Source organism: Caretta caretta, chromosome 21, assembly GCF_965140235.1.
Source record: "Caretta caretta isolate rCarCar2 chromosome 21, rCarCar1.hap1, whole genome shotgun sequence".
In the NCBI taxonomy this organism is placed as follows: Eukaryota; Metazoa; Chordata; order Testudines; family Cheloniidae; genus Caretta; species Caretta caretta.
This window is the reverse complement of record NC_134226.1, coordinates 4,779,426-4,795,523: the sequence shown is the minus strand read 5'-3', so window position 1 is coordinate 4,795,523 and position 16,098 is coordinate 4,779,426. Positions and strand designations below refer to the sequence as shown.

The 16,098-nt window shown below is 46.6% G+C and overlaps 1 protein-coding gene across 3 annotated transcripts in view; it reads right to left on the bottom strand.

The window, feature by feature from the left end:
• Positions 1–16,098, bottom strand: part of PLXNA2 (plexin A2) — a 318,604-nt gene that overhangs the window by 41,207 nt on the left and 261,299 nt on the right. For all 3 annotated transcript variants that reach the window (XM_075122021.1, XM_048826414.2, XM_048826415.2), the window contains exons 16-19: positions 11,620–11,787; positions 8,363–8,456; positions 1,990–2,229; positions 132–275 (exon numbers count right to left, since the gene is read on the bottom strand). In XM_075122021.1, the coding sequence (XP_074978122.1) occupies positions 132–275; positions 1,990–2,229; positions 8,363–8,456; positions 11,620–11,787 (646 nt within the window). The remainder of the gene's footprint in view (positions 1–131; positions 276–1,989; positions 2,230–8,362; positions 8,457–11,619; positions 11,788–16,098) is intronic.

Sequence of the window (16,098 nt, the reverse complement as noted above, 5' to 3'; positions counted from 1 at the left end):
CTATCTGATTCCTGACAACGCTAGGAGAAATGGCACTCAGCTGCCTCAGTGAGCCATACAAAGAAGGAAGGAAGGAAGGAAAGATTAGATACATAGATATATAAGGTAGCCAGATGGTGTTTTGACCTCACCATAACTTTGTGCTGCCCGGTGAGGTTGGGGGGCTCACACAGCAGTTGGGTCTCAGACACAGTGACAGCACAGGGGGTATCTCCGATCAGGACAGTGTAGTTTAGCTTTGCTCCTCCGGAAGCTGGTGGGCACAGATTTTTGCCCTATTGACAAAGGTAGAGAAGACTGTATAAAGATTCAGCATGTTCCTTGGCCATTAGTCATCTGCCCTTTATCCTCAGTCACAGCTTGCATGTGCTTTGAAAGGAAAGCCTGGTGTCACCCCTTTTCAATTTCTACTGGCTTCTCTCTCCAGTTGGCAGAACATTTCTATATCATTTACACCCTGGGTCCCAATAATGGAGGGTGGAGAAGACAGGCCTACAAGGGGTATTACTATCTCTAAAGCTATGTCTACACTGTGCACTTGACAACGGTGCGGTAAGGTGTGTGGCTGCTCTTTATCGCCGGGAGAGAGCGCTCCTGGCAACAAAATTAAAACCACCTCCAATGAGGGGCGGTAGCTTCATCGCCGGGAGCGCAGCTCCTGCCGACACCGGTGCTTTTCGTCGCTAAAACTTTTGTCGTTCAGGGGTGTGTTTTTTCACACCCCGAGCAACAAAAGTTTTAACGATGAAAGTGCCAGTGTAGACACAGACAAAGCCTGTTGTACTGCTGTGTCTCAGGCCCACTGGGTACTTTCAATTGGCACAACTATGTCAGATAGAGATGTGATTTTTTTTAAACCAGTAAAAGCTATAATGTAGACACCGTTATACGAGTGTAAGATGGTATGGCTTATTTTGCTTTACTAAACCAGAATAAGCTATACAGATATAATCACGTATATACTGGTATAACAGTGTCCACACTAGGTTTTTGGGAGGGTTTTTGCACGCCACTTTAACTATGCTGGCACAGTTAAAGCAACAAAACTTTTAAATGTAGACGAGGCTTCAGATTTGTGAGAGTCTCAAGCTAATAAAACTTTATGTGGTACAGTAGGGGCATGATTTTTTACGACACTACTATTCTGGAAAAAGCCCTAGTGAAAACACAGTTATACCAGCAAAAAAGTACTTTTGTCCATGTAGCTTATTTCATTCAGGGATATGGTATAAGCTATACCTGCAAAAGCACTCCTGCGTCTACACTAGGAGGGTGTGCCAAAACAGCATACCACAAACCTTTTTCTAGTGTAGACTAGGCTTAAGAATGTGAGCAACTGAATTACCCAGACAAAGTTCCCTTGGGCTCAGGGATTTTCCCCACACTGTATAAGGTAAGGAGTTTTTACCTCCTCTTCCTTCTTCACTTAGAAGGTCATAAACTAATGGCACCCCACTTAATAAGAAATAGTTGATGTTGCCAGAATACTTTTCAACCCAAGGTGCTTATGCAGCACCACATAAACAGTGCCACATCTGGAGGGTGCCACACAATAGGGAAAAGGAGGAAAAGTTTGCTCTATAACACTAGAGCAAACCGCTGCTCACACAAAAAGTCCTGCAGGGGTCTTTAATGTTCATGCAGAGCTGGCAGTTTTTAAGGTCTACTCTGAGGTTCTTTCAGATGCAAGTGCATTTACCTAGGTTGGGAAAGCTGAGTCAATCTGTGATATCAGGGATCCTGTATATTTCAAACCTTCCCCTCTCCTCACTGAGTTTGCCAGCTGACCAGCAGTTATGGGCTGTAGCCAAGCTGTTTTGCATTGCAGCTCTGTAACAAGGACTTGATCCACAGCCCTGTTCCTGGGGCTTAGACGTCACTCTTTCCCATGACACTCATTTTGCATTCCAGCGTACGCAGCTTTCTGAACGAAAGAGAGAGCAGCTGGACTGTGCAAACTACTGGAACTAATATCTCCGGCATGCGTACCTTGAGGATGATGGGCGATCCCGGTTTCTGATCCAAAACCCCAGTAGGGCTCAGAAGCTCAAATGTTGGGTTTGGGTAGTAAATAAACTTAGTGTCATTATAGATCAGCAGGGATTGCACATTGTTAAAGAGAAAGCCAAATTCATCCGGTCGCTCAACAGAATCCAAGCCAGGTCGGTACTCAAGAGTGAGAGGTGGAGCTAAGCAAGTCAGGGTAGTTGTGTTCACAATCTTACAGACCTGGACAGGAAAGAGAAACAAGAGAGGAAGATTAACACTTTGAATGAGAAATCTCTTTTACAGTCTGATCTTTGCCCAGATATAACATCCAGTGGCAAATTAACTGACTTCCATGCAGTTACACTCATTTAGGCTTTGTCTACTATACAGTTGCTAATTGTCTTTTAAAACCTTTACACCAGAGCTGAATTTGGCCCTTTCAGACTGGAAGATACACAAGACTCCAAATCTATCCCAGCTGAAACCGGCCATTGTCAGCAGACTTGTTTTGTTTATTGGCCTTTATCTGAAATAGCTGCAATGCTATTCCTAGTGAGACAGGTACCCACAGCATAAACGCTACCATTACAGTTGCTGGCCTCAGCAGAGGGTATGGGAGGTGAATTTTCTTCTCAATTTAGAGCCGGTCTTTCCAGGGCAGGCCAGAGACATGTGGTTAGAGGGACAGCATATGGGAAGCTGAAAAGGGTACAGAGGGGTATGTATTACACAGGAAGGACCATAGTTCTAACGCACTGGAAATAATGTGAACGTGTTACCAAAGCTCATCAGTGCAACACACACACATACACACACACACACAGTTGCAAGATGTTAATAAAACCTCTTGCAAGCACTCTCTCTTGTGCTGATCTGAATCTGGCTGCAGTCATTGCTTTTAAAAGCATGGCACTCAGTAGCTGTGAAAGGGGTTTCAGCTGCATTTGTCTATCTTATGTCTCTTCCTCTGCAACTTGGCAAGTAGGAAAGAGGAGAGCAGAATAGAATTTGCCTTTATGCTGAGCCTGTGAACACCTGGTATCTTTTTAAACTTTACAGTGCAACGAGTTAGGGACTGAGGACCAAATTCAGAGGAGCTAACGCTTGTATAAGTGAGTGTGAGTGGGTGTTACTGACATGTCGTGGGTGGGTGGAAATGAAGCAGGAAAAACAGACAATAAGAGGCAAAAGTGGTGCTTATGGAAGTCAAATCATATCGCGCACACACACATACACACAGACAGGTTGAGATAATACAGTGAAGGGGATGTCAGCATTTTCTGAAGGAAACCTTATTTGAAATATTTGCCTATAAACGTTACCCTTATGGGCTGAAAGCCAGCCAGAAGAGTTTGGGAGGAGCAAGCTGAGGGAGAGGTTGCACCCCTGCAACTTAAAACCCAAAAAGATAGTCTGCATCCATAGCACCTGAGGCTGTGATGTTATTTGTCCTCACACTCTATTGAGCCTGGCCAGTACCTGAAGAGGGAAGGAATGCCCAAAGGCTGTAGGCAGTTATGTGGGTTCTACAGAATGTTGCAGTCTTCCTTCCAAATCATTACTGAATTACCAGCACAGCACTAGGGAGGGTTACAGGAGTAATACAAAAAACAGGGTTCTAATCTCTCCTGGTCATTAATGTTACATGGACCCTTGTACGCTAGCTAAATTCTGACTTGGCTAACTGCATTCTGCCTCTCTAAATTCCCTCTGCAGATTCTGATGGATTGGTATTTAGCCCGAATCATTTGCTTAAGCATGAATCATTAGCGTCTCGTTTTTGGGAGAGTTTGTGTCCCCTCTAAACCAGCACAAGGACACAAGAGTGGAGCTAGAGATAGCTTCAAACTGAAAATGGCTTAAACAACTAAAGAATCACAAACCAGATTGCTAAGTACTTTTTTCCCTTCTGCTGCACTGTATTTGCCAAACATGCCTTTGAACTGGACCCATAATTAATGTCTAGTCTTGGCTACACATTTGTGATCAGAGACAATCTTTTAATACCGAAGAGACAGAAGAATAATCAACGGATACTGAAGGATTCTAGGTATAATGAAGGTCGACTCCTTCTGGGCTGAGGATGCCTATTGCTCCCCGCTTCCGTAGGGGGAAGAGTTTGTTTGGAGGCAGAGCATAGCTTTCTCTGCTAATTTATTTAGAAACCAGGCCCTATAAAGCTTCAGGGGATGTTTAATTTGGCCTCCCTCCACAAACAGAAGATTTAATTCCACTCAGATTTGTGTATTTAGAATTATCTTTGTAATAATAATAATAATAATAATAATTAAAAAAAAAAAAAGCAGAGTTCAGACCTGAGCATGGGGGGAAGGGAAAAGGCAGGTCTGCTAAGTAATTAACCCTTCCCAGGGTAGCACTCAACAAGTTCAGTCTTTTTGCAACACGGAAAGAGTATTCTCAGGTTCAGTTGGTGATGAATATTAAAGTGAGCATACATCTCATTACAGCATGCATGGACACTACCTACATCCTTGCAAACCCGGGGTTCGCTTCAGCTCAGCTTCCTTGGGTGGAAAGTGCTAAATTAATATTAAGTGTTATTTCTGCAGCATCAGGAAGGACAGAGCACAGGACGGAGTCTCAAGAGATCTAGAGTAGCAGCCATGTTAGTCTGTATTCGCAAAAAGAAAAGGAGGACTTGTGGCACCTTATAGACTAACAAATTTATCTGAGCATAAGCTTTCATGAGCTACAGCTCACTTCATCGGATGAAGTGAGCTGTAGCTCACGAAAGCTTAAGCTCAAATAAATTTGTTAGTCTCTAAGGTGCCACAAGTCCTCCTTTTCTTTTTTCAAGAGATCTAGATTCAGTCCCCAGCTCTGCTGCAGACCCCTGTGTGTCCTTGAGAGATTCACTTCACCTACGCTGTGCCTCAGCTCTCCATCTGTAAAATGGGGAGAATACTTCCTCACCTCACAGGGATCTTGAGATTTAGGTGCAAGTTCGGGGACGTACAGTTTCTTTTAATGGTTCTCACAGATTGAGAACCACTGCTCTGTTGCTTAGTCTTATACCAATTCCACTAACCCCACTTCTATCATTTTAGCAGAGAAACTTTTCCTCCCCAACATGGTGGAATTCAAAAGACTCCTGAACCATTCATAGAACACCTCAGCAAAAAGGGCCTGTTCTCTTCCCTACATCCGATATTCATTCCACTATTCCCACAAAATCTGAAACGCCTCCCTTCTTAAAATCAGTCTCTCAAGTCTGACCCGTAAGCTTCTCTGTGCTGAGCAGATCTAAAAAGTCATTTTGCTTCTGAGTGAAAGCAAAACTGTTTCCATGCAGAATGGCTCTTAAAAGTCATTAAATAATAATAATAAACTGGATTTTTACAGCATTCTGGGCGCCTCACATAACATCATTCAAGCTCATAAAACATCCAAATGCACAACAGCTCAAACAGATAAAACAGGACAAGATAAATGATAACCATCACTAATTAACGTCATAGCAGCACAAAGGCTGTCACCAGGGCTGGGTGACATTATTTGGACAAAATTTCCAGCTGCTGAAAAATGCAGAAATGTTTTGTTCAACCCAAAACAAAATATTTTCAACTTTTTCAGTTCAGCCAGAGAACTAGAAAAACAGACATCTGCAAGTGTGACAGCCTGGGACGAGAACTTTGCAGAAGCAAAGTAAGAGCTCTATCTGTGCTTTCCCTTGCAAGTTCTTAGGGATGAAAGCTCAGCTCAATTTGCTCTCAGGGAGGTCAAGAGAGGATAAAGGGCATCAGCAGCTCAGCCAGATACCAATGTGCTTCTGTGTGCAGCAGGCTGAAGGGTGGAGGTTTGACCAGTTTTTCGGGCAAAAGAAGGGAATGAAAGGGTCTAGCTAAAGAGCAGCACTGTGCACTTGGCAGCCGTGCAGGGGCCTGGGTATGCTGCCAGCTGTTCTGCTGAGTGCGCCTGGGGAGAATGCAATTTACGCAGTCTGGGCCCAAAGGGAAAAACATAGTTCTATTTATTGACTTTTTAACTTTCCATGGTGGTTTATGAAGTGTGGGACAAATGGTTTAAATAAGGGGCTCAGTTAGAGCTAACTAGGAGGGAGGCATAACAACAAGGATGAGGAAACACACACAGCCCCATGCACACAAGTCCCTAAAGAGCCACAGTCCAGCCCACGAAAGGGGTACCTTACTCTCTGCACACCAGCTCCCTTCCGCACGCAACAATCTGGGGCTTTGCAGGCACAGGGGCCACATGTGCATTTCTGTGTCATGCTGCAAAACTGGGACCAATGTAGCCACTAAAAGCAAGTGCTGTTAGTGACACCTACTGCAGTGGTACGAGCACCTGACGTCCAGCAAACCTCGTTGTTCTTGAACATCTGGTTGGCGTGACCTGCATGGTGCAGCTCCCTGCCTTCCTTTGTTCCCAGCAGTCTTTTCCCCTTGAACCAGCCCATGTGACTGGAATGCAACTCTTTCATTTCATACGATGGAAGGCATCTTAACAAGGAAGCAGCCTCTCAACTTATCTCATGACTTGATCATTGCAGCAAGAGGGAAAAAGCAGCTTGAAAGCTTTTTGTTCAGTGGCGGGTTCTCCCCCTCCAGCAAACCCTCCCCCCCACGTGTACTTGCTGGGCCCAGAGCTGCTATGATAGGAGCTGTATTTATGGCACGACAGATACAGAGGGTCTACTAAAAAACAACAAACCCCAAGCTGGCAATTTCTCATTCCAAACCTAGCTGTGGGCCTGCACAAAAGGAGCAAGGCAAAGTAAGCCTCTGCAGAGCAGCCAGGAATTGATATCTGTTCTGTCTCTCCACTGAAGCATGCCTGTGGAGATGAGTCCGGGTGAGCCCCCATGGCTGCTGGGAGGAAGAAGGGCTCTCAGGCTAGGGTATGGGGATCCTGAGAGCATGGAAAAACCAAGGGCCATTTCAAAAAGAAAATGAATTTGCAAGGCCCAGGGGAGGGATTAGACATTGACCTTGAGGAGATGACCTAATAGGGCTCTTCCATGTCTAGCTTCTGAGACTTCCTGGCAGTTCTGTGCTGGCCCTGGGCAGTCCCTGTACCGTACAGCCACCCCTGGGTCACTGCAGAAGTCATTTCTCATTGTCCGTGTGTCAACCTCACTCTGTATACTCAGCGCCCTCCCCTGCTGTTGGTTTGTGTGTGTACCGGATGATATACAGCTGGGCCTCACAATGACACAAGCGCCATGCGCCTCAACGATTCCCGACTCCCTACTGCTTCCCGTCACTATGGGCCTCCGCGGCTTGAAATACTAACTCCTCCTCAGCAGTCTCACCAACAACGCCCATTTGGAGCCGATCCACCTTGCTCCTCATAGGGCCACTCAGTAGCATGGGGCTGAAGTCACCCACTGCAGAACTCCCAGGCCCTTTGCTGACCTAGGGAGTAAGTAGTCAGGTGCAAAAGAATCCAAGCCCGGCCATGAAAGACCGTTTCCTCTCTTCTGGAGTGGCTGCCTAGGGGCCTCAGGGTCCGCGCTGGGGGTGTGGCTGGGGCAGCATGCAGGGTTTCATGCATTCAGCCAGCCTGCTTGCCAGACGGGGAACTCAGCTCAAAGGTTAAATCAGTGCTAGCACCTGGGGTCCCCAGCTGGTAAACACAACAAACACTGGAGGGTAAAGTTGATCTGAGCCCAGTCTCCCTCCCTTAATGACAGGCGAAAGGCCATATCAATTAATAACCTGTCCTGCCCACTCTCTTTATTACAGCAGCACTGGGACAAAGGCTCCATCGGCACTTTCGCTTTACAGTGCGCTGTCTCAGGCATTTCTACCTTCCCTGTGCAAATGAGTTCATCACTCAGATGCCCCGGTATATAGTATCTCAATCTCTGATCAAAGCTCCTTTTAGAAATCCAGTTAAACAAAACAAGCAAACAATTCAGCTGGGACAGTTATAAATGGCAGAAGCTTGAAAACCCCTAAGAGGCCTTTCTGAGTTTGAGGTGCTTATATTTAATTAGAAAATTAGATTTGACGAGCGTTAACCAATAAGAGTCTTCCTGTTACCAAGCATTTATATAGTGCTGCCAGTGTACATGGTGTTTCTCAAAAATGGAGGGTGGATTTGATTAATTTTGGGTGGTTCTGAAAAGAATTCACAAAAAGCTATATAAAAACGTCGAACGCACGCACGCTCCAGGTGCTTCCCAATGGGATGCAGCAGCTGTGCCACGGAGTGTGTCAGAACAGGAAACACCTGGACTGCTGAGCAGGCCTGACTGGTTTAGGCAGAGTGCACCTGTGCCACTGTCCAGCCTATTAACACCTCACTGCTTTCAACAGGTAAAGGTGGGCCTGCTTATCTCAAGAGGGCTCAGGGGGAAGCCAGCTGCACTTCGATGACATCTACTTACATTGACAGACTCCTTGCCATTGTACTTCACACGGATCCTTGGCTCCTGAATCACATCCAGGTCGGACCCTGTGACGGTCAGCGGCGTGTGTCCGCTATAGAGAAGCAGTGAACACCACGTTAATGGAGTTTGGCAGGGAGAGCTGCAGCCGCGTCTAGCGACTCTGCTCCAGCAACACAGAAGCTTGTTGATCTCAGAAAGAGGTTTTCTGTGGACTTGACAGGAACTAGGTGACACCGTGGATTAATACACTATTGCGGAGTCTCTGGGGAGGGATGTCTCTCAAGTTAATTGGATTTTCTGGTCTCGGTTGTCCCTCAGCGGAGAGTCACCTCCTACATAACACTTTAAAGGCTCGGCACAAACAAAAGCAGCAGGATGAAAAAATAAACAATCGGGACCAAATAAATAAGGACAATAGATTATTCACAGTGTTTAACGATTTATATAGTGAGTCTTTCAAGTAGCAGGGTGCTGCATGATGAATGGTATGGGCTATGAAGGGATGGTTATTTCTCCCGCCTCCAGATCGCAGGTCGGGCACAGCACAGACACCACCCACCACATGTAGCAGAGGTTTGGCAGGACAGGGATGACAAATAACCTGTCTGGTTAGCCACATGGGAATGTAGGGAAGCAGAATGTAATGAGCCAGGTTAGAATATGGCCACGATTCTGGTGTGAATGCCTCCAAACATTTGAAAAAAGCACCATGGGATCTTTTATTCTTTGCTTTTGCTTTTGCTTTATTTGCTGGACAGCATCTTCAGTAGCCCACCACCCCTACCTTTCTAAAGGAAATACCAGCTATGTCTCTTAGCATCTCTACCAGTGATTCATATGAGCCCACAAAACCCCTCTCACTCAAGACACCAACTCACCCTTGATTTCAGGCTGCAGGGAGGACATCACTTTTAACCTGCCTTGGTCTTTTCTCAGAGGAGACACTTATTTCTCCCACTGGCAATTTTTAAAAAAAATTACTGAATGTGAAATTAATGGGCCTGTTTCATCCTTTGTGCAGATTCATGGAGTTACAGCAGGGATAATTTTGGCCTTGCTTTTTAAGACTCCACACGTCAGAGTGATGCTGCAGCGCCTGCCATTCTGTCCCTAGCAGTGAATCTTGGATAAATGGTGCATTTCGATTCGCATCAGCTTTTTTTTTTTTTTTTTTTGGTTGCTGCTGTTTTTTGTTTCATTCCAGACTCTCCAGAGCTACAAGAAGGAGACTTTAATGAGCAATTGTGCACTTTGTCAGCAGATGGGAGTGATCTTGGGGCTTTATTTGCTCTCCCAGAATCTCTGCACAGATTGAGACAGCTGTAATTGCCTTGGTAATTACAACTGGTTTAATAACTCAGGACCTGATTCTCTACCTCAGGAAATGTGGATGTTGTAGATGTTTGGCAATGACTGATTCAGGACCCTGCATGGGAGACATGCTATTCAAATAGGTTCTCTTTTGTCCTTACCTGGTATATCCTGAGAGATGAGACTGAAGGCATGTCTACATTGCAATGTAAGCCCAGGGTTCAAACTCAGGCTCAAGCCTAACCCCCCTTCCATTTACACACAAAATCGTGCTAACCCAGGATTGGACCCTGGGTCCCTGGGCCCCAAGGGGATGGAGGGTCTGAACCTGAGTCCAGCTGGGACCCAGGGTTCAAGCTTGTTGCTTTGGAGTGTAGATGCAGGCCCACTGAACTCATGCTATGGGAGTCCACTAAAAATATCCCATAGGCTGACTTTCTCTGTCCTCTGGACAGTCAAGTTTGGTGGACAGTCAAGTTTTCAAGCACTGAGCCACAAAGGGCTGGAGCATCCACGCTTTGGGAAGGCGCTAGGAAGTCTGGATATGGGTGGTTGGACTCAGGCACGCATAATGCAGCTGGAGATGCTGGTGCCCCAGGTTTGGACCCAGGGTTCAACAGTTCCTAACCTGGGGTTACAAATGAGAGTAGATGCTCAAGCCCTAGGTTAACAAACCCAGCGTCTGCTAACTTGAGTACTACTAACACTGGACTTACAATGCAGTGTAGACATACCCTGAGGTGCTTTAAAAAGGGTTTTCTGAGCCTCTGCAGCCACCATACAAGGATGCAGCTTCTAGACCTCACCCTGAAGCTGAACATCTCTAACACCCAGTGACTTTCAAGAGAGGGGAGGGTGTTCAGCTCCTTGCAGGATCAAGGCCTAATAGCAACGTCTTCAATATTTACACAGGTGAACTAACCCCTGGTCACCTGACACCAGCTGGATGTTGACAAAGGCAGCCAAACAAGCAAAGAGAATTCAAAAAGTATTCTCCCCAGGGGAGCAGGTTCTAGGATTCTGAGCTCTGAACCATGTTTTCTAGTAGGTGGGGGACCAGGAAGGAGCATAATAATTTTTAAAGTTAGTGTGGATCCCATGGCATGAGAGTTTCCAGTATGATTCCTAACATAGATGGAGGGCAAAGCTGGGTCCCAGCTGGACTCAGGTTCAGACCCTCCATCCCCTTGGGGCCCAGGGACCCAGGGTCCAATCCTGGGTTAGCACGATTTTGTGTGTAAATGGAAGGGGGGTTAGGCTTGAGCCTGAGTTTGAACCCTGGGCTTACATTGCAATGTAGACATGCCTTCAGTCTCATCTCTCAGGATATACCAGATGAAGGACCAAATGCCAACAGCTGCCTAAAATGCAATGAGAGCGGGTTTGCAAAAGATAAGTTTCCTCCCCTTTATGTTGTTTTTTTTTTTTTTGCTGTACGTGAGCACATCTGAATGCAGGTAAGCACAAGAGATGGATCCCAACTAGAACACTGGATCACAGCTTGCTCAGATTATGGGGTAAATTTGGCTTAGGGGATCACCTCCATGTTTGCAAACTTATCCAAACAGTTGGAATCTGCAGGAATGGGCTGGCAACTGCATGGGTGTGTGTGTGGGGAGGGGGTATGGGGGAGGGTGGGGTGGTCCTTCTCTACACTTCCTGCTTCCAAATGAACCAAGAACCTGGTTGGAAAGGCCTCCTGCCTGGTACTTCAATACTGCCTGCCTCTGGGTGGAATATGGGGAAGAGGGAATGAAAAAGAATGGACTCCCTTAAAGAACACTCCCTTTGAGTCCGGGGTGAAGGCCTAGACCAGTTCCCACAGAATCCAACCAGCTTGCGCGTCTCTAGTTCTATTATATCTGGTGAGTTAGCTTCTGTGCCCTGCATTCACTCCCACTGGGGAAGGAGATGTGATAGAAGCTGTAAGAGACTCTTGTTACCTGGCTATGCTCCACTCGGGTTCGATGCGCTGCACTCTGGGGTCATCAATGTATTCAAATTCCAGAGTGCTCTCTAATTGCGCCCGGTCCACACTCACAGAGACATGGATGGAGCCCAGGCCATGTGCTGACGGAGCAGAGACACACACAATCTCATTCATGGATCTCCTGTGAAAAAGAGAAACAGGAGAGCGGTTAGCCAGAGAGCATCTGTGCTACAGGAACGGGAACCCTCTTACGTTTCCGTAGTGCCGCTCCTCCAAGGGAAGGCTCTACATCCACTGCAATCTCGACTCCTACCACAAATGCAGCTGTTTCTGGGGTGGGATGTGGCAGCTGTTAATAGCCCAATAGCAATGCTGCCCACCAATTTAGGACAGGAAGCAAATAATGTGTTTTCCAAGTGGAAACTTGTAGGGAGTCAGGTACTCTTGACACTGAGAATTCATTAACATCACAGAGGAGCAATGAGGGATCCATGCAAGAGGAGACCCCTCCTGCCTATCCAAAGAGAAAGTCAGACTCCCTGAAATTACTGTGTGCGCCAAGCAGCAGCCTCTCACATCCTTCTGTGAACCTGCTGCCTTCTGCAGGCGTGTGAAAGCAGATGGCTGTTTTCCAAGTGAGATTTGTATGCTTATTCAAAAGCCAAATTCTTTTCCCCCCATGGCACACATGGACCTTGAAAAGCAGCCTGTCTCAACCTGAGAAGGGCCAGGCAGAACTAGAACATATCACTACTCTCTTTGCAGCTTTGTTTTCCTGTCCCCCTTGTGGAACAGGGAATGAACCTCAGGACCTGATGCCTGGTGGTTGGACAGACCAGACCATCTGCTTCTCTAAGCGCCCCAAATAACTGCTACGTGGGCTGCTTAACAACATGCTTAAACAACAGAAAGGGATCAGTTAGTGGTTAGAGCAGGGGAATGAGAGCCAGGACACCTTGAGTTCGTCTCTCAACTCTGCTACTGATTCACTCTGACACCTTGGGCAAGTCACTTACCATCTCTGTGTCTTGATTAGTTCATTTCTGAGACGGGTCTAATAACACTTGTGTAGTTCATAAGTGTACTGTGAAGTTAGTGTTGGCATGAAAGGTGCCAGACTGACAGCCCTGGAGACCGAGTCCTATATTTATCCACAGATGGCACTGGCAGTGGTAAGACAACTCTGACTTGGAAAGTGGAGAGGACAAGGCAGGCTCCATGGGCCATTTCGTCCTGGGCCTGACTGCTGGGAATGGCAACAAGGGAAAGGAGACCCTTAGTGCCAATCACAACAGAGCTCCCTTGAAAAAAAGACTTTAAATCATTTGGATTACGTTTGGTTTGGAACCTTTGCCGACTTGACTAAACTGCTGTTCTCGCCTTGTCTCCCACTGTCTCTTCCATCTTCCTTTTAACCCTTTCCTCCCACATCTCCTCACTCTTCCAACTCGATCTATTTTAACAGAGAATATGTTCTTTATTGGCTGGGACTTGCAGGGCCTGTGCTGGGAGGGGTGGGCAAGAGCAATAATTCTTTGCCAACCGTTGTTGCGACAACTTGATTCCATGAAAAGGAGCCCTCTTTTCATTCCTTTCCTGCACTCGCCTCTCAAACGCTGGGAATGGCACCCCCGATAGTCACACAGCCAGCATTGCTCAGAAAGAGCTCATTGCACTTTCAGCTGCCTTTTATCTCCGGCATCCCCACATCCCAGTGGCCTGGCATTGGTGCTGATGCTCTAGTCTGCCGGAGATCAGAATTCACAGGGCCCTGCTTAGCCCTTCCATGAGATTTGAAGTGACGCATCATTGCTGGCAGAGTCACTCTGAGCTCCCTGTGATCAGTTAATTAGCTTTCTGTTCTATTATTATGTCGTCATGGTGAATCTACCCACTCTTCCAAGAGACAGGAGAATGGCGGAAGCCGTAATTAGAGGGAATCTCATTAGAAACTGCTTCATCTAATCAGGCTCTCCCTCACCTCTACAACAATTCGAGTTCATTGCCACAAAGCAGGCCAAGGACAATACGGACCACAGTGTGCCAGAGCATGGCAAAACGGTGTAATTTATATACTGCTGTTTGCGGTGTTTAAGTTGCTGCTTGTCTGGTGTAATTAGAACATGCAGATAATTTAAAGCATGGCAGGATTTTGCAGGTCAGAATTTGAAGGTGGCCTGAAAATAATCATGTATTTAAGGGATTAAAGTATGAGGCTAATTCTGCCCTTGAATGCACACATGCCAGTTCCTCTGATTTCAAATGCAGCGTGGCAGAGGAACTGATGATAAATAAATGATAATGTTTGGCCCTTAAGGAGTAGCTCACTTGCACAGGATGATCTCAAAGTGTTTTATACCCCATGAAGTGTGGCGCTCTAGATAAGCAATAGCGTTGTCCATTATAGAGATGGGGAAACTGAGGCACAGAGAAGGTGACTCTCCCAAGGTCAGGACGAATCAGCAGAACTGGGAACAGATGCCAACGGTCTTGATACAAAGCTCCATTCTAAACGTTCAGCCACAATCTACCTGATACGTGGTATCCAACATGGAAGGAGGTGGGATACTGCCCCTTGCTCTAATCTGGCCTGGCAGGAAGCAGGATATTGGATTAGAGTTTATATCTAAACTCTGTGGGGCAGGGACTGTTCCCTCCTATGTGTGATTGCCCAATGGGGCCCTGACCCTGACCAACAGTGAGGACCAATGGCCCCTGTGTGCCTAGTCGTTAGCTGAATTGACTCTTAGCAGACTGGCTGGTATTCTGCAGCGCCAGCCTCAGCTCAGGGCTGTGTAAATGCTGCCACCCATCATGGGCCCTACAGGAGGACATCCCCCATCCCCCACAAAACTTGCCAGAGCTCTGCCCAAGCAGAGAGGAACCAGAAGAGAGAATCAACGGCAAAAAAGAATGAATTAAAATAGGCAGCAGAAATAATCACCAGCTTGAAGCAGGCTCCGTTTTCCTCTTTATCTGTTCCAGAGACATAAATGGGACCTTTTTGGGAAGAGCTGAGGAAGGTCATTAAATCCCCTCTTATTAACATGGTGTTCCTAAACCATCCCTTCCCAGTTCAACCATAAAGTGGGAACACAGACTCGGTTTTATCTTTTCCAAGGCTGAAGGGAGCAGTAATTACAGATATACAGCACTCTCATTGGCCTCCATAATATATCCTGGGACTAGATGGTATTACAGAATGTACTAGGAGGCTGAGGGGGAAGCGCAAATCTGGGTGCCTCCTCTTACCACATGCCTACCAATTCCAGCTGCACTCCAACTGGATTTGCAATTGGCAGTAGATCTAGAAGTCAGACTGGGCCACAATGGTAGTCAGGACTCCTGGGTTCCAATAATTCCCTCTGGTAGCTAGGCTAACCTACTTAAGTTCTCTGATTAAGTTTCCCTCTGTAAAAGAAGGATTATTCTTTCCTCCCTTTCACTGGGAGTTGTGATGGTTAATTCAGAAATGTGCATAAAGTGCTCTGAGGTCCTCAGATTAAAAGGGATGAGATGGATACAGAATGATCATTGTTAACATTCCAATATGCACACATCCTTAGCTGAGATCCTCTCCATCTTCCAGCAGAGGAATCACACCTCCACAGTCTTCATATACCTCATCTATTCCCCCTGAGAGGCCTCATCCAGGACTTGAGCCCAGCATCTCCTCACCTGTTGCCCAGCTGGGTTCAGGTTTCAGGCCATTATAGAGGCCTACAGGCTCCAAGGGAAGTTCCACCCCTGAAGTTATTAAATGTCCAGCATTTAAGTGGAGGGGAAAGGTTCCCAGAGACTGGCAAAAACCATCTCAGCAGCTGGCAGCCTCCGCCCAGAGTACAAGGGGGCAGAGTCAGACAGTCCCTTGCTCTCATGTGTCTCAACATTTTATAATGATATATCCCTGATTCTCCCATCCACTGCCCCTGAAGGGGCAATGGTCTGGAACAGGACTAAACACAAACTGTGTACATGAGCTGCCAGGTGCATACAGGATTACTGCATAAGACTCCCCTAGGCTCCTTCAGTGGGTGCAGAAGGGAGACATCCCCACTGCCCTGGAGGAGCCTCTAAGTGGATGAGCTCCTTCATCAAGTGGCATTTGTGGGCAGTTGGCCTGATTTCATGACCCCAGACAGAACATTTTTCTGAAAGAGCAGATTCTTCCTGTGTTCCCCCTCTCACCCTGTAATCCTACACACCCTGGGTGGAATATTCAAACACACTCAGCGTTGGCCTGACTCTTCTCCCAGTGGGGTTAGTCAGGCTAATGCTGAGCACTTCTGAAAATCCCACCTGTGCTGTACAAGAGATATGAAGAGGTGTCCTGTTCCAGTGCATATATATTCCATGTACACTATGCAGTCATGTATGCACGGCCTGCTGTTGTCGTATGGAACGTATAGTATGTTTGGGCGGGATTACAGCTGCTCAGGACAGACTGGCTTGAGGACTATTAAAAGGGATTCTACAATTGCTGTGATGTTTG